Genomic DNA, 23,026 nt, shown 5'->3' on the forward strand with positions numbered 1-23,026 from the left:
GCACAACATTCGATTATGAATGTCCAATGTCCAATGTTGTGCCAGCACAACATTCGGTTATGAATGTCCAATGTCCAATGTCGTGCCAGTACAACATTCGATTTTGAATGTCCAATGTCCAATGTCGTGCCAGCACAACATTCGATTTTGAATGTCCAATGTCCAATGTCGTGCCAGCACAACATTCGATTTTGAATGTCCAATGTCATATGTTTAGCTAACTTCACACAGCTATCGTAGATTTTCATATTTCCGTTCGAAAATAAATGTTTTATGGCTACTAACTGTTTAAGAAAAATGCATAAAATATCAATTTTTGAAGTTATACATAAAAATCTGCGATCTGATTTTTGTCAGCAGTCTTATATAACTAGTTTCCATGGATTTTCCCAAAAATTGACTCGTTCGAAAACAAAAATTCAAAAAAATTGTCAAAACGTTCAATCTGTGAGAGTGCTGCTTTAATTTACTAAATATTAGTATTTTTTCTCTTGTTTTATTTTTTTATATTTATGAACTCATGCATTGCTTAATATTCAAGTATCACTTTGTTGATATATCATATTTAGCACCCAATATACTCGTGTATTGCCTATCGTTCAACAATTATTTATTTATTTTGTATATCTTTAATATGATGAGAAACCGTAATGGTCGAAGTCGAATAAACCTCTGTTTTGTTCTTAATCCAGCGTACAGAGTTAAACCAGTCACTGGGAGAATAATAACAGAAACATATTTAAGTGGGGAAAGCCACCGGAATACATGCGTGTCTGATTTACTTCCTTGTATAAATAGCGTTGATGTAAGCTTGAAGCTTAAAATTATTTCCGCAAAGGAACAAGATATCTTCGAATAGATAAGCAAACCATCAAACAATATCAAAATACACTGATTAAATAAAGCTTGTGTTTGTGAACTTCAGGTTACCTATGGATTTAACATACACTGCTATAATCCTTGCATCACTTTTGGTCGGAGTTTTGGCCAACCCTGGAGTGTCAAGGTCAGTTACTAACTTGCTAACCGTGATTATTTAATCTTATATTGTTTCGGTTTGCTATGCTCACTCCGTCCATTCTTAGGGCGTTTTTGTTGGTAAAAAACTAGTTTCGGTTTTACATCGTTTTCACCAACTGTCTATTTTTGTAACAGTTTCAAATATAACCAAAACCAGTTTAATCGTTTTTTGACGTAAACCGAAATCGATTTTTGAAACTATCGAAACCCCTACCGGGTGGGGGTGGGGGTGGGGGAGAGTCATCGGTTCGTTCCATCCGAAAACTAGTTTACTTTGATAACAACATGGCGGAAAGTTTGTTGAAACTCAGTCTATTTGATAACAAAGCCTTACAATGGGTAAATGAGCTAAATGAAAAAGGTAATATTAATAATGAGAAACAATGGCTACATGCAGTACCTCCACCATGTTGTTGAAACTGTATACAAAACCATGCATTTCTTACTTCAAGCAAAACTATCAAAACCGGTTTCGAAACTGCTGTAACCATTAATACCAAAACTGAAACTGGTTCAAGTATCAATTAAAATGCCCTTAATCTTATACATGTACATCACTTCATGTCATCTAACTTTAACTTAAAACTTACACTCACACATCCAACATTTCCATCAATACGTTGACATTTAATCCGTTTCAGAGGTAACATGAACTGAAGGCAATGCAATATAAAACGACAAAAATCATGTCTTAAAGTACATGTACACAACGATCAGATGAATGAAAGGAAACGGGGTAACAATAATGTGTTACTCTGTACAGTGTGTGTATCATTGTGGAGGAGCGACCACCGGAACTTGCTCACTATTTGAGTTTCTGTCATCGGTATTCGCGACGGAAGGAAGCGTTGCAGCGGTAAGTTGAAGCCCAATATTTGGTCTTTTACCTCGAATTTTACCTTGTTATGTTGATTTTGTATACTGACGATAATTTCCCCAGCTCCGGAAATTCAGAAAATGCTATAACATTGTCGAGATTTGTAAAAATGACCAAAAAACTATGCATTGCTCACTCAAAAATATTCGCCGTTTGTTACAAAAGGCCCCCGTATCGTCTTTACAGAGTCTTAAATAAAAAAAGTGAAGCGACCAATTTATTTGCCCAGTTGTATAATATTCAAGTTTTAAGTTTAAGCAAAATCGATAGAATATTCGCAAAGATACGGACTCCGGAATATGTTGTTGACTGTACTGAGACTTGATAATACCTGTACTGAGAGTTGCGCTATCGAGAGATGGTACTGTACTGAGACTTGTGCCAAAAAGGACGAGTAAAATTGAGATGTCTACACGTAGAAAGGTGAATTATCTCGGAAAGTATTAGAGATACTGTTTTGAAACTTTACATGTTTTTCATTATGAAAAGAGCAATTAATTACAACTATAGTTACAGCTAACTCCATTTGTGCGAAAGTGTTTTTCCTGCGTAAATAAAAAAAACTAGGTATTATATAAAAGCTGACTTTCTGCGTTTAAAAAAGTTTTTGATAATAAATATGTTAAGACAGTTGGATAAACAGCGGTACAGGTTTTTTGATAAGTGGTTGTGAATAATTGTTGTAGGTTGTTGCTACTAATTCTTATTAACATGCACCTACACGTAGGCGAGACGCAAAACGTTTCTAAAGGATCCTAGCAGTTTCCAATTTTTGGGAATAGAAGGTGGCTACGGTCCACTTCATATAGGGACCGGTGTTCCTAAAAATAGAAATATATTATTGGCTTCTCTCCAATAAATACCAGTAAGAAAAAAATGTCACATCCTGGGTATGTCCCATATTTAGAAACAGATGGTTCATGTCCAATGCACAGAAATAGTTCTGGTCTACTGTGGATAGTGACCATTGTTGCTAAAACAGAACAAAATCTTTAAACGGCTTTTCACAATAAGTCATTGTGTGTGTGCGGAAGGGCTGTTCATGCCTTTCCATGTTAAATTTGCGGTCTGTTGTGTAACTGCAAACGCTGCATTTAAATGTATTATTGCTCTGTCCAAGATTTAATGGTGTCGCCCAAAAAATGTCGGTCACCTCCTCTGCCCGAACCTCAAAACTTTCATCGGGAATGTCCATTCTCTGTAAACAAACAAAAAAACAAAAAAAAAAAAACAAACCTTAAATCAATTCTTGAAATCGCATGTCTCCATTCAAAATACACGATTTTTGTGGGAAAAAGGCTTTCGTCAGTCGGTAGCTTCTGTCCAAATCATTCAGCCTCAAAATATCATCATCAAATCCACATACACAACATACCGCTGTGCATACAATCCAAGCTTTTTCCACATTTGAAAACGGAAGTAGCTTATGTTTTATGCTACGTTAGGCTACCGCAGTGCATCATTTTTCTCCAACAGTTAGAGTCCGAGATTAAAGACAAATGGTCATCTGGGTTCTCAGGACTCAATAGTGAAGCATACAGACGTACAGCGCCAACGACTAACAGGTAACGGTGTGGGGGTGGACCGGGGACGGGGTACGATATAAGGGGCGGGAGGCAGCGGGGAGCGGGGGTGGGGAGCGGATAGCAAGTGGGGGTGAGTTGGGGGAACAAGGGGGAGGGGAAGCATAGGGGAAGGGAAGTGGGGGCCAGGGGAGGGAAGTGGGGATTGGTTGCCCCCTGTCCCCTTAACCAACTATAGTTTGTAAGGAAAACATCAAATAATGCATGAAGAAATGATACCGATATTGCGCTTACATTATTTTTATTTGCTCTCACTTTTAGGCTGTTAGTAACCGAAATGGCAGGAATGACAACCAAGTTAAAAGTTACATTTGCGTAATATATCTTATTTTACAAAAATTAAATCGAAAAGCGTCTAATTTTTAACATCATATCGTCATTACTCAATATTTTGGTGATCAAGTCTCGGTACAGTTAATATCAAGTCTCGAGTCACCAACAAGCAAGAAAACAACAAGTCTCAGTACAGTCACCAACATATTCTGGAGGCCGTATCTTCCGAATATTCCATCGATTTTCCTTAAACTTGAAACTTGAATATTATACAGCTGGGCAAATAAATTGGTCGCTTCACTTTTTTGATTTATGACTCTGTAAAGACGATACGGGGCCTTTTGTAACAAACGGCGAATATTTTTGAGTGAGAAATGCATAGTTTTTTGGTCATTTTTACAAATCTCGACAGTGTTATAGCATTTTCTGAATTTCCGGAGCTGGGGAAATTATCGTCAGTATACAAAATCAACATAACAAGGTGAAATTCGAGGTAGAAGAGCAAATATTGGGCTTCAACTTACCGCTGCAACGCTTCCTTCCGTCGCGAATACCGATGACAGATGCTCAAATAGTGAGCAAGTTCCGATGGTCGCTCCTCCACAGTGTGTATACTACGTGCTAAATTACGTCATAAATGTATTTTGTGTGTTTTAGAAAGGATCTACTGAGATGGCTGCTTTACGAACAGATTTGGGATGGGAAAGTAAGACCTGGAATTGACACAGGTAAACATTTTTAAATAATTAATATTTACATTATGAAAGAAATTTTGAATCCTCACCTGTTTTTCAGAAACAATATTATATAGAATATTGTTTTTTTTTTGCTTTACACATATGTTGTCCAGTGTAGTCACTCATTCGACCAACCAAGCGGATGGATTTCACCTCAATTATTATTCGCGAGTACGAGTTTTTTTTAGTTTCACTCATTTTCCACATGAGAGAATGGCCTTGTTCATAATGGGTTATGATATACGTGTGTTAAAAGCGCATTCTCTTGTGCGCTATATTTAATAAATTCGTTGCTCAAGATTCTAAAGGGAAGAAAGCTAGAGAGCAAAATGAACTTATCGATGGCACCATTTAAAAAAGCCGAACCTACATTTTTTTGCTTTTTCGGGGTTTTCATCTTTTTATTAACATTTTTAGTTTGCCACCTTTTCTGACAACACCGGACTTAACAGCCAATAGAAATTGAGATTACTGGTCAGAAGAAGTTGCAGAAAACCCGAACCTACATGTCATTGTATATGACATTTTATATTGTTTTTTTGTATCTCCTGAAAAAGGACAAAAATGTAAGTTCGGCATTTTTAAATGGTGCCATCGTTATAAATTACAGTCAAACCCTGTTGGTTCAAACTCGCTTGGCCCGAATTCCCCTCCGGCCCTGGCTGTTCGAGCCAAATTGACTGTACCCAAAATTAAAAAAGAAGATATTTTGGACTCAGTTATTAATTGGGCTTTAGAATTATTTTTCTCAACATAGCCCGTGAGAGAATATGCATTTTAAAAGAGGAAAACATGTAAATGTCTGAATCAATATACAAGTGGCTGTGGTTATTTCAATATGGCTTGAGCATTTTTGTTATATTGTGGCAAGGCGCCATTGATAAATGTTGTTGTTTTTTCTTTTTAAATTAGTACATGGAATATATGTTATAAGTCGCAGGTCCAATCTTTTAGCAATTTGGCCATTACGTCAGGGTTTACTCCGGCGTAGGGGCCATTTCTCATGACTTTTATCTGAAGTTGATTCAAGACAATTGTAATCAAAGCGCTGATAGCGCTGCATGAACAGGGTTTTATACGGGTTTTCACCATTATGATTCACGATCATGTGTGTATTAATAAGGTGCAGATAGTCTAAGAGTCCCCGTGTAAAACAACCACAAGGGCCGCCCTAGGTTTATTGAATCATGATGGTAAATGACAAATTAATATTTTATTGACAATAAAGTTAATGTCGCTGTGTAAGCAGGCAAACCAGGATGGAAAATGTAACCAATCCCAGCATAAGACTCCATCCTATGGTGTTACAATATGAGTTAGGCTTGCCAAGGATTTATTAACCAAAGAAATAAAATGAAATATATACTAATCAAACTTTACTCATTAGCAAGAGTTTGCCTATGTTTGCATTGTTATTCACAAAACAACTTCGAAAATACAACATATTAAAAAGAAATAGTTTCTTAATTAAAATTATCAAAATTAAAATAATTGATTTCAAACAATTCTAAATGAAACACCTAAAAACGTTATTAAATCCGTGATATGTTCTCATATTTACACCAAACCAGCAAAAAAATCTAACTCAATTCATTTCAATGAAACGCCGTTTTCAAAAATACATTCGTCTATACGTACACCATAAAAAGCATATAAAATAAATTTAACAAAATAAGTCTTGAAAAATCTTTAATTTCAAAACGTTTTTTTCCTTCTTTGTCTATATGGTCAGCACCTCTCTTCTATTTCTATATCGTCAGCTAACTCGTCAGCATTTTAGTACGTGCCTGTCAAAATGGCGTGCGTTTGCTATCACGTAATGTTTTAAGCTGGGGGGGGGGGGGGAGGCAATCTCATTAAAATCATATCGTGACGTTCACTTCATTTCATTACGTTATGTACATAGCGTAACGTCGTGAAGCGTGTATTGGGGATCTGACTTTAATGAGATGGGGGGGGGGGGGACTGTGCGATCATTGAGATCAATGAGATCATTGTGTCACGTGATGGAATGATGCGCTTTGAGTGGATAGTAATTCTTTGTTTACGTTTCGATGTCATTCATTTTTGGGCGCAGGGATACTACTTTAATATCATCTGTATTTAAGTTCAACAAATTAAATGATTAAAATAGATATTGCGTTATGATTGCTTCTTGCTTTGTCAAATCTAGCTCGGTTATTGGAAACATAGCTTGCAATTTATATAGTCCGCACTTTCTCAAACTATATTTTTGGTGGCAAAGAGGCAGACGACACTTGTTACTATTAATAGGCATTTTATGTTGTGAGTGTCGAGTTTGTGGCAACACTGAACCAACCCTGTTCAAAAACAATATGTTTATCTTGCATTCCAATATTCACATAATGACGTGTTTACACAAATAGACTGTTAGTTGGAAAAACCCATTTCAGAGATGCCAATTATTTGTAATACAGGAAACTACAATACTTGAACTAAATAGAGCAAACCGAAAGTAAAAAAAGCTGAATCAAAAACCAAGACGCATAAGGAAATATATTATAAAAAAACATGTTAAGTGTGGAATTTCCGTGACTAACATTAATAAGTTCAAAACTAATGACACACTGGTTCTCCATGAATAAAAACTGTTTAATGTAATTAATTACCGGCTTGTTCTTTATTTTTAATTACGCAACAGACAGACGGGCGGACGGACGGACGGGACGGGCGGACGGACGGTTTGCTACATAACCGTGCGTATAATCGAACCAAATCTAGCTGATAAATGAATGTTGCTGTTGTTTAAGCGTTTCTAGAGGTCTTAATTATATTTTGTCTAATTGGATTGATATCTATTTTCAATCCTGCCGTACATTTAGTTAAATAAATCAGGAATCAGCTAACGGGCTTGGTCAGAAGACAAAATATAGTCTTGAACACTAAGCTTGTTAAAGGGTTTCCAAGAAGTCGAATGAAGAAATTCAATTTTCGAGGTATGTACTAATGTTTCAATGTGTCTCTGGATCACACTTTCCGCTTTTTAGTCGTACCAAATACCCAATCACCAGATACAACAACAGCAACAACAACGACGACGACAACAATAATAATAATGAACAAGCTGACAATACTATTCAGTTATTCATTATTATGACTAGACTCAAACAACTTCCATTCCGACGTAAAGTGGGTTAAAATGACAACTTTGTAGCTGTATGTAAAAAAACCCATCTCACTGTTGTTGGTTCAATACAATCATTTCAGAATGTTTCATTTCCGATTCAGGTGAGCCCGACAATGTGACTTTGCAACTGCTTGTGAAGAACCTGCATTCTGTAAGCGAAGCAAACATGGTAAGAACGGTTCTGCTTTCTGAAATTTACCAAATGAATAATTCGATTGAGGCTTTTGCCTTAGCTTTGTATGTTTTCTTTTGGTCTCTGCGCTTGACCATGTAACTTACATACTAGTTTTCTACAGTCGAATCCCGTTGACTCGAACTGTCAGGGACCGGCGAAAATATCTCGAGCTTCGGGAAAATCCAGCCAAGCGGGAATGCTTAACATTTGTTAAAAGAAATCGGTCCTTTACATCCAGTTCGATCCAACAAGGAAGTAAGTTCGAGCCAACGGTGTTCGACTGGTTAGGTAAACCTAAAGTGAACTCAATAATATCTCGCAAAATAAAAACAAACATGTTACACCCTTTGTGTCACTTCAACTGTGCCACAACAGCCGAACCCCGTTTGGTCGAGTTCGCTTAACTCGAATTCCATGTTGGCTCGAACTGGATGTAAAGGACCGATTTCTTTATAATCCAGGTTAGCATATCCGATTAGCGCGAAATCTCCGCGGCTCGAGGTATTTCCGCCAGTCCCTGGGAGCTCGAGCCAACCGGGTTCGACTGTGATATGTACTGAGGCATTCTGAACGTACAATGTAAACCACAGTGACAAGCCCAGTAGCCAAATGTTTACGATGACCTGTTAAGATGCACAAGGGCAAAGCCCAACAGCCACTTAACCAGAGACACAAAACGTACAAAAAACACATGCATCATACAAGCAAAAATCACACAGCCGTACCACATAAAATTATGGATCTTAATACATTAAAAACTCACTATGTCGAACTCGTTGGAACCTAGGGAAAACTTCGAGATAACGAACGTTCGATATAACTGAAATAAAAAACATGTTTCACCAAAACCAACAAATTCGAAAACACGAAAAAAACGATATAAACAGAACATCGAAATAACAGTTCGACAGAGAACATTTAATAGCGGATGTAGAGGCTACTGCCTTGGAACGGTTCATGAAACAGGAGATCACATGTGGTAAAATAGTTGATAAGTACTCAATCTAATGCACCAGTCAATTGTAACCACGCCCCCCTCCCAGGTCCGGGGAATAGCAGGGACTTTGACTTTCGGTCCAGCCAAGCCCGGGCAAAATCCCCGCTCTGCGGGGACGAACTGCTGGTAAGACCCCCGCCAAATGCCCTCGCCCCAAGGGACCCTAGTTAAGGCCCATTCCCCGCTATACTTGGCGCATAGACAAAACCAATGCATTCATCCGGCACTGCGGGGCCACCTGGAAGGTAAAAACACGGCCCATTTCCCCGGCTATCCCCGGTATACCCCCGGACCTGGGGGGGCCATGGTAACAATTGACTGGTGCATAACACTTAACATCAAAACTTACCTATATGCGTTATTTGGTCCTACCTTGACAATATTTAAATGTATTTTGATTAAAGGGACTAGAAACAGGTATTCCAAAAATCGGCAAATACAGTATTTCCTCAAAACAAGCATAGACTTGTCAATGCTAGCTAGTATGAGGCCGATAATTCATAAGTTTACATGGCTCAAATAATAAACGCAACAATCATGTTACTGTCTCATCTGTGTTTCCCCGCTTAAAATAGTGTTATAAACATTTGTACAATATAGCATCAGATGCAACAGGTTTTTAATGGACATTTGTTCAAAGTTGAAGAAGTTAAAAAGCGACAGTCTCGAACATTACAAATTGCGGGTAAAGTCCGCATGTACCAACGTTGACAATGCAACTGTTTCTTATATTATGGTGTTAACTTTTTGTGGAAGTTAGTACAACACATTCACCATAATAGTTTTGGATCACATACACAATATACAGAATTGATACTGGGCGACATCAATATCCCAATTCTCCTGAGAATGAGTGGTAATGGTTTCCAAGTTTAAATCATACCTGTTTTAGAAGAAGAGATAAATATACCGACGCTAATTTTTAATCTTACCGGGATATACGTGGTATAAAACCCTGGTAAATTTTGAATCGGAAAATAAGCATAAACAGCGAAAGATGCATCTGTCGTGGGCAATGTGATACATCAGTATGAAATATTCGATGTTTTGTACCAACGAAAGGAATTTTATGTCAGTTTTGACAATTTTCTTTTTTCTCACAATTGTATCATCTGGTGTCTAGCCCCTAAAACGTATCATTTGATTTAATACGTTGTCTGTATAATTATTTGATTTGAATTACAGCAATACAGCCTCGAAGTGTTTCTTAGAATGTGGTGGCAAGACGAACGGCTCAATTTTACTGCCAACCACACTAGTTATAACTGCGTAGAGTTGGATGTCAACCAGATGAGGGCTGTTTGGGAACCAGACCTCTACTTCAGCAATGAACTGCAAGGCGCAACCCACAAGATCACTTCGTCCAATAGGCTAATGCATCTGTTTAAGAATGGCACTATTGTTTTCAGTATAAGGTATGTAATAACATCACATATGACACTTAAAATGCAATGCATTCACTATTTAAAAAGAAATTGCAATTGAAGTTTTGACTGTTTATGCTTGTAATTTATTTATAATGAAAGACGATTGGTACAAACCATAGCATATGGATGCTATCACCACCATTTCCTTTGGAGTTAAACAATAACCCTTGAACTTTAAAATAAAGAACGATAAAGGTTAAGAAAAAGCATTACCCGTTGAAGTTTTAAATCCGTCCACAACCTGTCGTTATTAGTCTAATTCCACCTTTCTGCATGTTTGTTATACAGTCGAAACTCGCTATGTCGAACTCTGTTATCTCGATGTTCGGGTTGTGTCGAAAAGAAATCCGAATATATTGGGATTATTTTAACATGTTTTGTATTTCGGTTCTTCCTTTTTTTGTTTATATCGAATGTTCGTTGTCTCGAAGTTTTTCCAAAGGTCCTAACGACTTCGACATACTGAGTTTTGACTGTACAGGTCACATACATACATGTTTTTCGGTTTGTTTCGAAGGTTGTCCCTGACATTAAGCTGCTTAATGCACCTCCAGTACTACCCGTTCGACACTCAAGCATGCCCGGTATCCGTTCAGAGTTGTAAGAAATACTAATTACAAATCCAAGTATTCCTTGAATGTTAAATTTAAATTCCCAGTTTGTTACCATAGATAATTTGCATTGTATTTGGACACGATAGTTTAAACTTCATTTAATTTTACAACGATTGTGAAACAAGCTATGATATTACCAACTTATATTAATCACTCTCGTTGGTACGATGTTACGCGAGAGAGTGGTCTTGTGTTGCGGGGGAAACCGGAGTACCCGGAGAAAACCCACTTGTCCGGCTTGGTGACCACTAACCAAACTCACATGCGCTCAGGCCGGGAATCGAACCCGACCCGGGCGACCCGCCTTGGTGAGAAGCGAGTGCGCTAACCACTGCGCTAATCGGACACGTTCTACCACTTAATTACTGTCAATATTTGTTTGCAAAAATATAATTTATTTTATGCTTTGTGGTGGTTTATAGATTAATTAGTGAATTAAAAATTAGTCTCACTGTTTCACACTGTCAAATCAAAAGTATTTTACTGTTTCGAAATTTTAGCCCGCTTTCGCTTCCAAATTAAATGACAGAGCACATATGTTTGTAAAAACAGTGTGTGTATACCACGTGATAAATTACGTCATAAATGCTACGTCGGAAGGCGCAACAGTTTGCTTAAAATGAAGACTTAAATCAAAGATAACTTTTCTTTTACGACACCATTTTAAATAAAACAAAAGGCAGTCAATGCCGCTTAAAGAGTCCCGCATTTGTTTTATTACCGAAATATGATAAGGTGATTAGTGTCATCAAACACTTCGACAAACCTGTTTCCAAAATAATGTTTTGACAGTGCTCCGTCAGACGGCCGTATTGTTAAAAGGTTTGTCGAAGTGTTTTAAGAAACGAAACTCTCAATCAGACTCTGGTAAAAGGCCTTAAGCGGCGTAGACTGTGCTATGTTTCATTTCAAATGGTGAAGAAATAGTGAAGTTATCTTTGTTCAAAGTCTTTTTTCAAATCAAAATATTGCCTTCCGACGTAACATTTATGACGCAATTTATCACGTGGTATACACACACTGTAAAAGAAGAAAACAATTGTATCGGTGTAAGATCGCAATATATTTTACCACTACCTAAAATAGCTTTTGGTGCTCACTCGGTGAAATATATTACGATCTTATACTGATACATACAATTATCCTGTATGAAAAAAATAATCAGATCGCAGATTTTCATATTTCCGTCCGAAAAATAATGATTTATGGCTTTACTAATGGTGTAAGAAAAATGCATAAAACATCAATTTTTGAACTTGATGAAATCAGCGATCTGATGTTTTGTCAGCAGTCTTATATCACTGGTTTCCATGCATTTTCTCATTAGCTCGTTTCAAGACAAAAAATAATAATAAAAGTTGTCAAAACGTTCAATCTGTAAGGGTGCAGCTTTAATACCAACACTTTCAGTTGGGCATACCTCCAGAAGTATTCTGCTGAACTGGTTGCCAGATAAGGCCGTTGTGATGGATAAAAAGGAGATCCCGAACTTTAACATTTGGTACAATTTGGGGCCAGATCGCACCAATGAACGTGTCAACAGTACGTCTTTTTACTTCAAAACTGAAATGTGCCATTTTTGTTATAATATCAGATTGGTACCGATTTGGAAAGAATAGCATTTTCTTTGCTTTCGTTTATACATTCACTTTCATATAAGAAAGGTTACCATAGAGCAGATTTCTTATACCATGCAATGAGTAATGCGTTGTAAAAAACGCTGATACCATTTGTTGCCGCATTTCACTCTGCGTAATACCGCAAATATATTTCAGCACAAACCACCGCCCTCTAGCGAGTTTAGTGCAAACAAACCGCTTAAATGTTGTTCGCGATCATACAAAACACCTTATTTTCTAGTCTTATTTCAGCCGAAGTGTTCTCCACTCTCAGCGTTGACTTCGTTTTAAAGAGAAAGATTGGGTTATACTTCATGCAAGTCTTTGTACCAAGTCTATTGTTCGTGGTGCTCTCTTGGGTTTCATTTTGGGTGGACCACAAAGCTGTTCCGGCACGTGTTTCCTTGGGCATCACATGTGTGCTTGCCATTGTAACGCAAAGCAGCGGAATACACCATGTTCTTCCGAATGTGTCCTATCCGACAGCCATAGACATTTGGATGTTAGTATGTCAGCTGTATGTCTTTGCTGCTCTGCTAGAGTTCGCCATCGTGAATGTCTTAGACAAGGTAGTAAACAACTAACTCAATGCTGCTTGTTTTAACATTGATTATTCCTATCAATGGAATGTATTTCATTGCTTGTGCTTATTAATGGAATGCATTCCATTGCGTGTTCTTATTAATGAAATGTATTTCATTGATTGGTCTTATGAATGAAATGCATTCCATTGATTGGTCTTATGAATGAAATGCATTCCATTGCTTGTTCTTATTAATGAAATGCATTCCATTGCGTGTTCTTATTAATGAAATGTATTTCATTGATTGGTCTTATGAATGAAATGCATTCCATTGATTGGTCTTATGAATGAAATGCATTACATTGCTTGTTCTTATTAATGAAATGCATTCCATTGCGTGTTCTTATTAATGAAATGTATTTCATTGATTGGTCTTATGAATGAAATGCATTCCATTGATTGGTCTTATGAATGAAATGCATTCTATTGCTTGTTCTTATCAATGAAATGCACTCCATTAAATATTCTTATCAATGAATTGCATTCCATCGATTATTCTCATCAGTGAAATGCATTCCATGGATTATTCTAATTGCATTGATACGCAAAGTTTGGACAAGTCGAGAGTGTTTATTTTGCTCTCTTTTTTCCCTTTTAGACCGTAAACGATGCAGTGGATTCGTGCGGGCAGAAGTGCTGGTCGGTTTTGGTAAGTACAGTCAAAACTCGCTACGGGAGTAAACGATCATTCGATATAACCGAAAAACAAAACATCTCTAAATAAACCGAAATTATTCAAAAAAGGTTCGATATAACCTGGACATCGAGATAACAGAGTTCGATATAGCGATTTACGACTGTATTTGTTGTTCTATATGCTGTGCATACAGACAAAAATCCACCGTCTTAAAACAATTTATCAAAATGTTGTGTGTACCAAGAATGCATATGTTCAATAACATAAAAATGTTCGCCAGCTTTGTTCTGTAAGATATGTGTTTTTTCAGTGCCATGTTCAAGGAAACGCGGAAAGAGCTCAGAGGGTGGATGTTATATCACGACTCGTGTTTCCAGCAACGTTTGTGCTCTTTACCTGCATATTCTTTATTGTTGTTGAGAGCAAGAACGACAGCATGAACTATGAAAACCTGTTCACTACAGAGGCTAATTAACTAGTGTTTTGTTTTTAATCCCAGAAGTGCTGGTCCTGTTCATGTTTTAAAACTGCACTCTCACAGATTGAACGTTTTGACAACTTTTTAATGTTTTGTCCTGGAGCGAGCCAATTTTTGCGAAAATCCATGAAAACCAGTCATATTAGTCTGCTGACAAAATATTAGATCGCAGATTTTTATATTTAAGTTCAAAAATTGATTTTTTATGCATTTTTCTTAAACCGTTAGTAAACCATAAGAAATAAATTTTCGAACGAAATAAGAAAATCTGCGACCTGATCTTTTGTCAGCAGTCTTATATATAACATTGGTTTGCAGATATTTACGCAAAAACTGGCTTGCTCCAAGACAAAAAATAAAAAAAAGTTATTTAATGGTAAATCTGTGAGAGTGTAGCTTTAATGGTAACGGTACAAAACAGCCAGAGTTGTTGAGATTAACACCAGCGCTTTAGTATGAGTGTAATATTTCAATAAACCAGTTGTTCAAGGCTACAGTTCAATAAACAGCGTGTGGCGTATTAGTGAATAACGTTGTAATTTATATCCATGGTAGATATAGAACGATGGCTTGTTACCGCTCTGATAAGGGAAATAATATGTAGATAACATATAAAACATGGTACACGTATACTTATACAATACTACTAACCACCAGCGGGACATAGGGGCGGGGCATCCGGTGTGCGCCCCCTAAAATCGTCCAAGTTTGGATTTATTTCAATATAGGGAAACATTCATATGAAACATTTCTATTAACATTCACGGTTTTTTCTATTTTCTACTCAAGTTATAATGTTCATGGTGCTAATGGTGCAATTCTACACCTTTTCTTTGTATTGTTTTGTGTCTTTTTCGTTTTGTGATTACTGCTACAAATTCAATATGAATAACTACTGCTACAAATTCAATATGAATAACTACTGTTACAAATTTACAGTAAGCTGAAGTATTTGAAAAAAATGTTTTGTCATTAGTATTAAAGATGCACTCTTACTCCCATATAAGATTTCCAAAATTAATAGAATTGTTTTAATATACCAAAAAGAATTAATAAATGTCAAAAACAATGGTTCTTATGAAGGGTACTGAGTTTAATTTTAAAGTAAGGTGCAGAAATACGGTATTTCTACCTTATGAGACGATAGTAGATCACAGTAAATCTTTTAGCATTCACCAATCATTTATTTATTTATTTTGCGTTTTCAGCTATTAAATACATGGTTTCAATCTTGTTGTCAGTAAATAATATTTTCCATCAATACATTATTTAGTAAGTAGTTAAAGGTTTATCATTCAAAATTTATGTTTGTTATACATGTGTATGTATTGATTTTGAATAATAGTCAATGTGTGGAAACGGACACCAGATATAGCTCAAAAAGTGATCTGTAAACAGACAATTATGCAGTTGTTTTTCTTAACCAAAGGTAAGATCTTGCTGTGTAAACGCATTCGTATCCGTATCCACAAATGAAGCAAGTGTTTGAACTAATAGCTGAATGCTTATTTTGGCCTATGGTATACTTTAAAGTGCTTACGATTTAGCAGACTTCGTAAAATGTTTCTTCAAATCTGAGCTGATCACCTCAAAACATACAGAATTTCGACAAGTATTGTTATTTTTAGGAAATATATCGAATAAATAAAAAATCTGAATCGAAGGATTTCACTAGCATAAGCTCAACTTTTTTATTGTGAGATATGGCAATGTAACTTTTAAACTGTTAAAGATATGCCCTTAGAAATGTTCACAGTACTGTACTGGGGATAGCCGTATTATGTACTGGGGATAGTTTCAAAGTTGAGAAATTTGTGTCCTGGTGATAACATATAAAATGGGACAAAAATTGATAGTGACACTGTTAATATACAATATACATGTATATGTCTATTTCGAACTTTCAAATAATCTGCAAAGAATGAGAGTACAATTTGATAAGAAATTATTGAGCCAACTTTAGTTAACAATGAGTTTGATCCATGCTCTCCTAAATGAACATATATATATATATATATATATATATATATTTATATATATATGCACGCTGCGTAAATATCAGGGTTGGTCACAATACATTCTTTCTCACTGAAATGAACGAACAGAGAATATTATTTTGTTCTAAGTAATACCAAAATCGACCCAAGCTAAGAAAATAGCTTTACGTGTTCCAAATATGATCACAATATCTCATTCCCTACTGGTGACTTGCTGTGTGCAAAAACGTACCTACTTGATTTACAAAGCAATACTATATATATGAAATGCAAACACCACAAAAATTCTACGGCCATATCTTTTGTGTTACTCAATAAATCAGATTACCGGCGTATTTCAAATATTTAGATATTGATGCTTGTGAAAAACACATCATGGTTAACTAATATGTATGAATGGAACAGTTTTAAGTGCATACAGATACAAAAAAACAACAACATGTTTTTGCTCTCATCCCTCGATATGGACAACATCGAACAATTTCCGTCAAGCTCGCGTATAGATAAATAGCCGTAATCATTATCACAGTCTCGTTATTCTAAATACATCGTTACTATCCTCAGCCCACTTAATAGCTATCCCCTGTGCAGTTATTTATTTGCTTCATCTATCCCCAGTACACTACCAGGGCATCAAAAGGTATGAATTTTTCCGTAACAACAAAATATATCATATTGATATTTTACACATTACTAGATTATGTAATTATAATGAAATCGCTCGATTCAGTTTTTATTCTTATTTTCAATTTGTTAATTAATGTTTGAAATCGTACCACATAAATTAACATTTGTGAGCGATCATGCAACTTTCGGAGTGAATTGGGCTATTATACAAAAGAGGAGACATATTTCCATCATAGTCGTATATTGCACAGTATCAAGTAATTCAAAACTCTTCGATTTTGTTAAATATATCAACATAAAATACAAAAAATGATAGAAAACTGACCATGTGTCAAAATCAAACGCTTATCGATTGATCATTTGTTTAGCTATATCCGGTGTCCATTCCCACACAGTGATAGTGTCACTTTAATCTTATGCATTCCAAAAACCATCTGAGTAAAAAGTTCAACATGTTAAGATTATAAGTATCTTCCATGGCCGAGAGTGTAAGATAGGTTCATTCCGACCCGAGCGTAGAGTGTTTTGCGGAAACGAGGTTTACCGCGTTTCTGCAAAACACCCTGCGCGAGGGTCGGGATGAACCTATCTTACACGAGCGGCTATGGTAGATCCTTTTTCTCCCACCTCAGTTAAACAAACTTAAGTAAAAATGTATTTTTGCTGGAACTCTTTTGTGCTTAGTGAAAATAAATGCATATGTATATGTGATAAATCGTGGTTGTCATGGATATGCGCGCAGTGATTCGGGTTATGTTAACAGTCAAATCGGTCTTTAAAAAGTTCTGAGGAGAGTGAAGCATTATTTCTAGAAAGGTGCGTAAAACTGTTTTATAGTGACATTTGAAGCGAGAAATAATTAGTTAGCGATCTAAATATTGCCAGAAGACAAGATTTCCATGGTGCTACAGACGACAGTCTTCAACAAGGGAGGTAATTACAATGTGGCGACCATTAAAAGGAGTTCCATACGGGCATTTTATCTTCGCCCGTGGGCAAGATAAGAATTTCTAGCATTGTAAAATTATTGGATCTACTTATCTGAGGTGGGAGAAAACCGAATCTTTGTCAATCATGCCACTACATTGTTATAATCTAAACTGAACTAATTTTTTAGCATTATGTAAGTTATAGTTAGCCGTTTTCAATTGTTTATTTGTTGTTTATTTGATCTGCTTCTGTATTGCATGCAGGACTTTGTATATTAATAATAAAGTTTTCAAAAAGACAAAAAGACTTACACGCCGATCGGTACATATTTTTTTTACAAACATTTTGAAGGTCTATAGTAAATCCACATTTGAATTCGAAATTACTAATTCCACAAGAATACCCCAGTTCAATTTTGATGACACCCTGTCCGACAAGGTGGGCACTTTAATTATTGCTGCAAGACTTTAACGCAGTCTTATTCCAAGTACAAAAATGTAGACGATCTGTGGTACTAACTTCAAGCTGCACTCTCACAGATTGACCGCTTTGACAACATTTCTATTTTTTTTTTTTTTTTTTTTTTGGAATCGGCAATTTTTTTGCGTATATGTCTGTTAACTAGTGATAAAAGACTGCCGACAACAGAGTTGATCGCAGTTTTTATATTTACGATCGAAAATTGATGTTAAATGGCTAAACGCGTTACTAACGTTTTAAGAAAAGTGAAAGTTTCGGCAGTTTTCCAAATAATTGAGATCTGTTCTATTGTTGGCTATCTAATATGACTGAATTGTAGGGATTGATGCCAAAATCAGCTGAAAAACGGTCAAAATATGTTAAAGCTGTCAATCTGTGAGGGAGCAGCTTTGAAGACGGAAAATGCAGTGAGACAATGATTCAAGAAGCCAACGTTATATTACATGAATGAATTGAAGGCTTTGATGCCAAAATCAACTGAATCTGAGAACTGAAAACTGTCAGTCTGTGCGGGTGCAGCTTTTAAGACGGAAAATGCAGCGAGACCATGATGCAAGAAGCCAACGTTTATAAGACGCGCACAACAATATATATCATTTCTGCGTTTCGACACTAAACACTTAAACAAACTGGGGAGTAAGTTTAGTTCCGGAAATTAGTCCCCTAATTCAAGTTTATATTGGTGTTGGTCGTACCCATATGCACAACACAATAAACACAACAGTCCAACCCCATCGGCTCGAACTTGCTTGGCTCGATTTCCTCGTTGGCTCGAACTGGATGTAAAGGACCGATTTCTTTCTACTGAAGCTTAGATTCCCGTTTGGCTCGATTTTCCTGGGGCTGCGAGTTCGAGCCAACGGGGTTCGACTGTACGTCAAATAAGTCATGCAGAGGTAAAAGTGGCATGTTTGTTTTTGGAAAATAGTGTGAACCATAAGCAGACAATCAGTGCTATTTTGAATTCTTTATTTAAAAAACAATATCTTATTCAAATTGGACTAGTTTTTCATTGATAAATTATATTATCCGATCGTTGGTTAGTTTTTTTATGATAATGCCAATTCATTCACAGGGCTCATTTTCGCAGACGACGTCACATATAGTTAGTTGCTCGAGTTTCGTTTCTTGAACATACATATAGAAGAAGAAGAATATTTTATTAACTATAAGCTTACAGCCTATGACTTACATATAATATAAACATGTACAGTATATAAACATTTCCGATAGAACAACTTTCAAAATCAATCATAATGTATAAACAAAGTAAAGTTATATCACATTTGCTTAAAATACTGAAAAATAGAGTTAGTGGAGAAAAGTGTCTACTGTCTATACTGACGCATTTCAAAGCCCTTATAGACAAAACAACATAGTTTTCTAATACTGTGAAATCATTAATGTTCGTGGGGCATTAATGTTCGTGGTTTTCGTGGGTTGGGTGATCCACGAATTCAAGATCCCTCGAAATATAAACCCTTTATTCACTTTTTCAATTGCCTTGTTTCGTACATACTCTAGTATATTATTTACAGAGGTCGCAGTATACAGTGTTAAAACCTGTCTCACTGTATAACTTACGATCATTATTCTGTTAATATATTATAACTGCCTTTAACAAATAATGAACCAAATCAATTAAATGTGTTTTATGCAGCAAATGACAGTGTTTAAACGTGTGCTGTTAATGAAAATCTCAAAGTTTACAAGATGTGCGTGATGAGTGTCTGTACTCGATTTTTTTATTTAATGAAATAATTAATCGATTATTAGTACATTGAAGGTTACTAAGCACCGAACGTGACAATATACGCACCTTTTCGGTGTTTTCACAGTTTGCAAAATTCTTAATTGGCATCCAATGGCTTCCCCTATCTGTATTTATGATCAGGGTACATCTTCTTTTATTACCTTTATTCCCAATTAAATCGATAAGTGACATGGGTTTATGCACTAATTGGCATGTCGTACCACATTAGCGAGTGTCATAAACCGAGTGACGCAGAAGACAGAAATCACGTTTTTTTTTCGGCAAACCACGAAATTTCATGCCCACGAACATTAATGATTTCACAGTAGTAGTAACATTTTCGCTCGAAATCAGTTCGATGAATTTAGGAATATTTGGATTGCACCAATAATATCGCTTAATGTATAAGATTCTTAATTCATGGTATAAAGGACATTCTAAGAGAAAATGGAATTCATCTTCAAGTGTATTACAAAGTTGGCATTTGCGTTCATTTCTTGGTATTATTTAGGGCTTGTGCCATCTACCCATTTCTATTTCTAATCTGTGTGAAGCTAATTTTAGTCGTGTTAAAGCTGTTCTGAGTTTATTGTTTTGTATGGTGTCTTAATATGACTGATAATTAAAATTTGCAAATAGTATGTATGTTGACGCCCTTGATGATTCTCGTAATTCTTCATTCCTTTTTTGCATGAAACAATCTCTAGCTCTCATCTTAAAGATGTGTATAAAATAGTTTGTATTTACAACCCCTTGGCTAAGCCAAACTTCAGCGAATCCCATAGATTCTAACAATATTTTAACTTTAATTGCCCAATTTATTTCCGTTGCGTTGTTTTGTATATCATTAACATTGAGTTATATGTAAGTCGGATAAATTTTCTTTCATCCGTCATTGTTATTTTCAACCAAAAGCGGATGATTGATGTCAATCTATGGACAAACAATGGAACTCTACCTAATTCTCCATATATAAAGTTGTTTTGCGTTGAAAGTTTAACGCTTAATAGTGTTTTTAACATAAGCTGTCACAGAGACAGCGCGCTCGACTATTCCGCCGCTTTTCAGTGTATGGATTGAAAAAATTTGGCGAAACATGCATGGATCACTGTTAGATTTTATTTCTATGCAATATATGATGTGCTGTGATATTTACATAAATGTGGTTACATGGAAAATTTCAACCGGAATTTTTAAGTCTAATAATAAAGGGCCATTATTTGCAAAATACAGTTATCTATCTTGGTTATTCAAATATGTTGGGTGGTTGAATACCATTGTATAAAGTCTCAATGCATTACATCAAGTAGTTTTTTTTAGATTTTATCCTATGTGTGCTAACATACATGACCTTAACCAGAATTTCTAAGTCGCATAAGAAAGGGGCAAAAATTATATAATATGAAAAATAAAATTATCTTACTTGATTAAAGAAGAAGGTTAAATGGTTGGGAGCCTGTGTGTAAAGTTTCAATGCAATACATGATGTATTCGCTGAGGTATTGACTTAAAAGTGGTATATGCAAATCCTTAACCAAAATGTCTATGTCGAATAAAAAAGGGGCCATAATTTGAATTTAATGAAAACTAGAGTTATTTAACTTGGTTAATTAAGTAGGTTGGATGGTTGAGTACCATTGTATTAAGTCTCAATGCAATACTTCAAGTAGTTGCTGTGATATTAACCTATGTGTGCTTAAACGCAAAACCTTAATCAGAACTTCTAAGTCGAATAATAAAGGACAATTATTTGCATTAAATGCAAACTATAGTTATCTAACTTGGAAAATTAAGTAGGTTGGATGGTTGAGTACCATTGTATCAAGTCTCAATGCCATTCCTCAAGTAGTTGCTGAAATATTAACCTATGTGTGCTTGCACGCAAAACTTTAACCAGAATTTCTAAGTCGAATAATAAAGGCCTATTATTTGCATTAAATGCAATCTAGAGTTATATAACTTGGTTAATTAAGTAGGTTGGATGGTTGAGTACCATCATATGAAGTCTCAATGCAATACCTCAAATAGTTACTGAGATATTACCCTATGTGTGCTTGCACGCAAAACCTTAACCAGAATTTCTAAATCGAATAATAAAGGCCTATTTTTTGCATTAAATGCAAACTAGAGTTATCTTACTTGGTTAATTAAGTAGGTTGGATGGTTGAGTACCATTGTATCAAGTCTCAATGCAATACCTCAAGTAGTTACTGAGATATTAACCTATGTGTGCTTGCACGCAAAACCTTAACCAAGGTGTTACGCCGACGCCAACGCCGACGCTTTGGTGAGTAGTATAGCTCTCCATATTCTTCGAATAGTCGAGCTAAAAAATGGAGGTGGATTTTTTCAAGTCCATCTGCTTTCGAAAACCCCCATACTTATGAACCATAATTCAGTATTGGAGTTATTAATTTATCGAATAATGATAAGACGTAGCTTACATTCAAATTTGTAAATTTTGATAAGCATTTTTTAAGTTTAAATATGGCTTTAAGCGCTTGACCTCCAAGGGCTTCAAACGTTTTATTAAATGAGCTCTAGCTATGTAAATATGGTTAAGCCTTAACTTAAAGTAGCACTCATAGATTGAACGTTTTGACAACTTTTTATTTTTGTCTTGGAACGAGCCATTTTTTGCTAAAATCCATGGAAACCAGTTATGTAAGACTTCTGACAAAATATCAGACCGCAGATCTTTATATTTAAGTTCAAAAAATAATGTTTAATGCATTTTTCTTAAACCGTTAATTACGGTTTAAGCCATAACAGATTAATTTTCGATCTGAAATACGATCCGATTTCTTGTCAGCAGTCTTATATCACTGGTTTGCAGATATTTACGCGAAATTTGCTCTTTCCAAGACAAAAAATAAAGAAGTTGTAAAAATGGTAAATCTGTGAGAGTGCAGCTTTACGTACTTAACAGGCACTGAAATATATGAGCATTTTAGTAATACCAAAATACTTTCAGTTTTGGTTTCAATAGTTTCGGCGGTCTGGTAACCTGTTTCGAAAGTTTTGCTAAAAAATAAATGCATGTTTTTTCGACATTTCCAACAACATGATTG

At 35.8% G+C, this 23,026-nt stretch overlaps 1 protein-coding gene across 2 annotated transcripts; it reads left to right on the forward strand.

The window, feature by feature from the left end:
- Window positions 1–764: 764 nt before the first annotated feature.
- On the forward strand, window positions 765–18,020 carry LOC128228234 (glycine receptor subunit alpha-4-like). Of its 2 annotated transcripts, none has more exons than XM_052939410.1 (9): window positions 765–1,006; window positions 4,411–4,481; window positions 7,740–7,807; window positions 9,996–10,225; window positions 10,755–10,837; window positions 12,262–12,393; window positions 12,723–13,039; window positions 13,652–13,702; window positions 14,001–18,020. In XM_052939410.1, the coding sequence occupies exons 1-9, from the start codon at window positions 933–935 to the stop codon at window positions 14,163–14,165; spliced, it is 1,191 nt and encodes a 396-aa protein (XP_052795370.1). In that variant the 5' UTR covers window positions 765–932; the 3' UTR covers window positions 14,166–18,020. The 2 variants fall into 2 exon arrangements, with proteins under 2 accessions (XP_052795370.1, XP_052795371.1); XM_052939411.1 differs by having other exon boundaries at window positions 12,723–12,972; window positions 14,001–14,095.
- The last annotated feature ends 5,006 nt before the right edge of the window (window positions 18,021–23,026 follow it).

The sequence above is a fragment of the Mya arenaria genome, chromosome 3 (assembly GCF_026914265.1).
Source record: "Mya arenaria isolate MELC-2E11 chromosome 3, ASM2691426v1".
NCBI classification, from domain to species: Eukaryota; Metazoa; Mollusca; class Bivalvia; order Myida; family Myidae; genus Mya; species Mya arenaria.